Source organism: Populus euphratica, unplaced genomic scaffold (genome assembly GCF_000495115.2).
Source record: "Populus euphratica unplaced genomic scaffold, PopEup_1.0 scaffold1585.1, whole genome shotgun sequence".
In the NCBI taxonomy this organism is placed as follows: domain Eukaryota; kingdom Viridiplantae; phylum Streptophyta; class Magnoliopsida; order Malpighiales; family Salicaceae; genus Populus; species Populus euphratica.
This window is the reverse complement of record NW_011501434.1, coordinates 4,847-10,610: the sequence shown is the minus strand read 5'-3', so window position 1 is coordinate 10,610 and position 5,764 is coordinate 4,847. Positions and strand designations below refer to the sequence as shown.

The 5,764-nt window shown below is 34.6% G+C and overlaps 1 protein-coding gene across 3 annotated transcripts; it reads right to left on the bottom strand.

Annotated features, from left to right (window-relative positions):
* Positions 1-4,186, bottom strand: LOC105117883 (uncharacterized). 3 transcript variants are annotated; one of them, XM_011015682.1, is made up of 3 exons: positions 3,908-4,186; positions 546-1,694; positions 1-454 (listed from the first exon to the last, which is right to left on the bottom strand). In XM_011015682.1, the coding sequence occupies exon 2, from the start codon at positions 1,614-1,616 to the stop codon at positions 600-602; it is 1,017 nt and encodes a 338-aa protein (XP_011013984.1). In that variant the 5' UTR covers positions 1,617-1,694; positions 3,908-4,186; the 3' UTR covers positions 1-454; positions 546-599. The 3 variants fall into 3 exon arrangements, with proteins under 3 accessions (XP_011013984.1, XP_011013982.1, XP_011013983.1); XM_011015680.1 differs by lacking the exon at positions 3,908-4,186 and adding an exon at positions 3,440-3,566 and having other exon boundaries at positions 116-454; XM_011015681.1 differs by lacking the exon at positions 3,908-4,186 and adding an exon at positions 3,440-3,566 and having other exon boundaries at positions 116-446.
* Positions 4,187-5,764: the final 1,578 nt, after the last annotated feature.

Here is a 5,764-nt window from a genome sequence, read left to right as displayed (position 1 = left end):
TTAGAAACTTGCCTTCTTTATACATCTATCTTTTCAACCTCTATTCCATCCAAAACAACAGTAACAAATCGCTACCCGACAAACCTTCTTTCCGACATCCCCTCACCATGTCAAATAATCTACATTTTACCATTCTCTTCCGACAACTAAAACATTACAGCTGAACTGCTGTAAAACAGTTGAGAGAAACAACAGCCTTCCAAAGGCAACAACCAGCATATTTACTTTCCAACTTTCTTGTAGTTGAAAGAGTGAATATTTGACAGAACCCACCCAGCAACAAATGCCAAGGATAGAAATTATCTAATTAATAGTATCTTTTCATAAAGTTACAGCTTGCTCACTCTTGAGGATAAACAATCAAGCAACTTCTATGAGAAACCATCTGATACTTCGTGGAACTTCATCTAGTGCTTGCCAAAGAACCTCGGTTCATTCTATTCCACCTGCAACACCACAAAAGTTTAGATTGTGAATCATAATATATATTTTCCAAGGAATGGAAATAAAATCGTTCAACAAAACAGTCCGAAAGCAAAACTTACAGTGGTAGCACCTCCTGGAAACAATAAAATAAAATAAATCACAGAGTTCCACAATCACAACTGGTCTGGCGTTGTTCTTCGGCGGTTGCGCTCCCTGTGCCTCCGAGGGCCTGACCCGCCGTCTGAATAATCATTGTCATCTTCTCTGGAAGAAGATCCAGTTTCACCGTCATGATTCTCCCCCCAATGCCGGGTGGCTTGCCTTCTGAAACCTAGCTGTGCTCTGACTCTTGAGGCACCAGACCAGCTACTACTCCTTGAACTAGATCCAGGTCTAAAAACTCTTATAAGAAAGAATACAGTGAGCCAACCACCATCATCCATAGGCAAAATGTTGTCAACCCTCTCTTCTCCAAATGAAGATTGGAGTGTGCTAAGCATGTCTCCAAAATCTCGCTGACGCTCCAGCCTCCTCCAATCACGTTGCCGCTCTGGATCAGCCTCTGATGGACGAACAAGTGGGTGTTCAAGCCTAGCATGTTTCCTTAGATCTGAATACGTGCCAGTAAAATTGCAAGTCTCGCAGGCACAGCTCCTTGATTTCGCATTCATGAAACTTCGTGCGGGTTCCATGACAAGCCAGTCTTTTATCTGCCCCCGACAGAGGGGGCACACTAGCTTTGGATGCGCCTTGTTCTCACAAGAAATGGATTCCGTGGGTAAGGATCCTTCCTCAAATCGATCTTCCAGTGGAACTGTAACTATTGATGCTGAGCTGACAACTTCAGAAGAATTCATGGTTGCGAGACTACTTTCTTGTGATTGTGGAGTTGAGGAAGTTGTTTCTGCAAATGACTTGCAAAACTGATCAAGACAATTAGAATGACGATAGCTTGTATCACACATGTATGGACGGCAACCCTTCTCATGTGAAGAACAAATAAGGAGAACAGCATTGTGTGGATGTTCCATGCATACAGGGCACCTGGCTTCTTCCCATTCCTTCAGATTCTCCTCAGTTTCTGAAGGGAGTTTAGGTGATGAACGTCTTGAACAGCTGGAGTTGCATGTATAAGGAGATGCCCTGCACCTATCAAAAGATATGGAACGATCTCTTCTATCCTTTGGCATGTTGATACTTCAAAAATATCAAGACAAGACTAAAGTATCCAGAGCTCCTCACACCACAGCAGCAAAATGAACAACGTTCTAAGAAAGCACATAAAGATCATTTATAAGGCAACCCAATAAGTGAAATAAAGTGTAGCATTTCTAAGAATGAATAATAATAACAGAAATAGAATCCTAATAGACTTTAGAGAGTCTAATGCAACCTGTGTAAATAAATGAACACAAATCCCAAACAAAATTGGGGAGGGGGGGGGGGGACAAATAAAGAAACTATAGCAAACAGGAAAGAAAAGAAAAAGATTTCTAAGCAAACTTGCAAATTCATACACAGACAAGAAAAGGTTCCAAGTTACAGCAGTCTTCATGGAGAAAATTACATAAGTGTAAGATAAACTTTATGAGAGAAAAAGGGTCCACCATTAACAATTCTCTATGACAACACAGAAACATCCTTTTATGTTCCCATTTATGAGATTTTCAGACTTTCTGACATACTTTATCCATAAACAGAGACAATTGTAGCAAATTAAGAATAACAAACAGAGCTTGCAGATAGCCTATGTTCATAGACATCAGCTATGCTTGTCGTCACAAATATGCCCCACAACATAAAAATAAAATAAAAGGCTGTATCAGTATCTGTTTACATTGACGGATCCCAATGGATATTCATACAACTGCAAACTCAAAATGATTAAACCAACATAGAACATAACCATGTTCTATTTATTTGTTAGTGTTGTGGTGGTGAGTTTGGGTACAGCCAAAAGGCTTCAAGGCATCAATATTGATTTGCACTGGTCCTTAATTGTAAACCCTACCAAATCCATACTGCTTTCTACATCGATATTATTCCTATGAACAATCACTTGTGATGAATTTAAAAAGTCCAGACCCTGAAAGATGGGCAGCTACCAAAAAGAGCAATTCTCCAATTATACAACTATCAGCAACATCATAAGATTGAAGAAGAGAAAGAATGAGTTCCAGATACAAGTTAACCGCATCCAACACCATGACAGTGCCATAATGTTTTAGAGCTACAGCCATCATCCTAATGTTATCAATTTTGCACCATGATTTCACCAAGTTGGTACGTTCACATTCCATATTGCTCTCTGATTTTAACATCATTCAAACCACAGCTCATAATGGCTTTATGGAGTCTGAGTACAGGAATTGAATGAGAGAAGCAGTACACAACCCATCTTTACAAATCCCTGAACTCAACTAGTTGTAAGTTGCAGGAGTCCTTTTACCCTTCAGCTTTACCAGGGCTACAAAGGACACCGCAAACTTGCGCAATGCCTCAATTACTATCTTTTGATCTTCCTCAAAAGTCACAAAACTTGGGATACTTTGACGGTTCAACAACAAAAAAATCACAGAAAACCCACTTGTGTTTTGCAACTTCACAGATAAATTCCGCTTCAAAATTCGAACCCCATGTGACTTACAAAATAAAAGCTCAGATGAAGTCATCATATACAAGTCCCAGGAACAGAGAGAGATGTGACATTCAAAATAGCAAGAGCAGGATGTGAACTTTCCACTTCCAATTCAATCTAAACAAGTTTCTTTACATTTCATTCCACCAAAAGCTCAAGCTAAGGAAATCAAACTCTTTTTCTATATTAAAATGGTTTCTTCCATTTCCACAATTCTAACCTCAAACACACCTCACAAACATGGAGAAATCAAAACTTGAAAAGATGCAACAATCGAAATGACTAATAAAGTTTCAGAACTACAAGAATTAAGACATGAAAAGTAGAGAGTTAAATCGGAGTAATCAGGCAAACAAAACAAGAAAGAGATATTACCACAACTTCTTTGAGAATTCGACTCCTGTTAAAAAGATTGTCGATCGTTACCAAAAAGAGATTGATTTTGAAAGAGGCTGCCCTTTTTTCTTCTTTTTTTAGGGCTACTTTTTTTCGGTTCCGGACAGACGACAAATGAGAGAGAATATATATGGTGTCCGATTGCTGACGTGGGAGACCTCGATTTCCTATTATTATTGTTTTAGATTAATTATTGTGTTTGGATTTGAATTTGAATTTATAATAAATAAATAAATAGAAACAAATCTAAAAATACCTCCTTCCAGAAACCCTCACTTTTCCTCTCTCTTTCCCCCGCTCTCATTCTGTCTACTGGACCCCTCCTTCAGCTGTTAAAAGGACTTCCTAAACTAAACTATAATATGTATTATTTGAAGAATTATGTGGCTTTGCAAGGGAAGCATCAAGAACTCTGGGGAAGAAAAGAGCAGACAAATCAAGACTAACCAGCTTTCTCAGCTTTGAGATCTCATTTGGAATCTGGCCTTTGAGGCCAGCGTTGGACAAATCTGTGAGAGGTTGGCAAACTTTGACTGGCCGCAGGGTTGTGTTGAAGTTGTTGAAAGATAAGTGTAGACTCTGGAAAAACTGAAGACTAAAAGGCCCACTTGAAGTGTCATGTCCACCATTGATTCATTCAGAGCTCAAGTCCCATGCTGAAAACACAACCACGATCACCCTCGTCACTAGTTATACCTGGCCACTCACAACAATACGAGGTTGAATTCAAAACTTCACTAGTTTTGTAAATGAAAGTTGTGTTGGGTTTATATGGATTTATTATTTGAAGTTTTTATTTTATTTAATTTTGAATAATTTTTTAAAAGTTAGGTTATTATAAATTATAAATTATTTAATTATTTAAGTTTTAATAGTAATTTATAAGAGTTATAAGAAATTTACTAAATTTCTATTTAGAAGAAAGGAATTGTTATATTTAGAGTGTTAGCTTTTTAATTTATGATTTACTTAATTTTTTTTTTTATCTAATAGACAATCACTTCTAAATAAGAAATATAGCTTACTATTTATAGAAAACTATGAAAAACTTTAAATATCAATTTATTATAAGAAATATAGCTTACTATTTATAGAAAATTATGAAAAACTTTAAATATCAATTTATTACCTGAATAATATTTATGTATTAATTTAGGATAATTTTAATAATTAATTCAATCAAGTTCTTACTTGATTTTTTAAGTCTAGAAATGTAATCTTTGTACTAATTATATTTCAATTCTTAATTTTTAAAATATATTTTATTCAAGTTATACATAATTAAATCATCCTAGTTTAATTTTTTACAAATGATTCTTAATGTGTATGACTCATTAGGTTTCTAATATGTTGGTCCAAATATAAATTCTAATTAAATAAAATTAAATAAATTAAACAATGTAATTTATTATCAATTCAACAATTGATTAATTTATATTTTAAAATCAAATGTATCGTCTAGCAACATATCATGATGTGGATCAGTCCACAAACACCAAAGAACCATTACATGTTTTAAATGGGTCAATCACAAAATTCAAAGTAAAAGCATTAAATAGATTGGTTGTGCAATTTTTAACCGAGACTAAACTTAGGGATAATTTGGAGCATCAAAAAGAGGCATCAATGAATTTAATTCATGTGTAAGAGAGGCTTAATCCACCTTTATTTGGCTATGAAGTTTCGATAATGGGCATTAGGTTTCGTTGGACGAAGAACAAGTTGAAAGCGACTATAATTTTGTATTAGTTTCAACCAAGTATATTTTGTGTTGTTTCCATGTGTTTTGTGGATTCCTAACTAATTTTGAATTTTTTATTACATGTGGGAACATGAATTATTTTTTTTAAATATTAGAATTTATTATTTTATTTTCTTATAAATTAGGAGAAAACATAACAAATGAAAAAAGGAATTCAAGTTTTTCCTAGGATTATTGAGTAGCATAGGTTATAAATAAGTTTTGTATTAGACCTATAATGTTTTATTTTCTTCTAATGGCAAAATTAGACTTAGACTTATGGGCTTTATTTTTATTTTGTTTGCTATAGCCTAAGATTTTGTGGTTTTAATTAATACTTTATTTTTAGTTAGAATCCAAGGCTTATTTGGATCAATGTTTTGATTTACTAGTAAAGGCTTTGAGTCAATTTTTATAAGTGGGTTGATTTAGCCCACAAGGATAGATCCATTAGAATTATTTTTTCATAATTATTTAAACACATATAAGCCTAAATTTCAAAACTTTTGATCAATAATACTTTTGGATTTTTTTAGTATAACGTGTGAGAGAGATTCTTATAT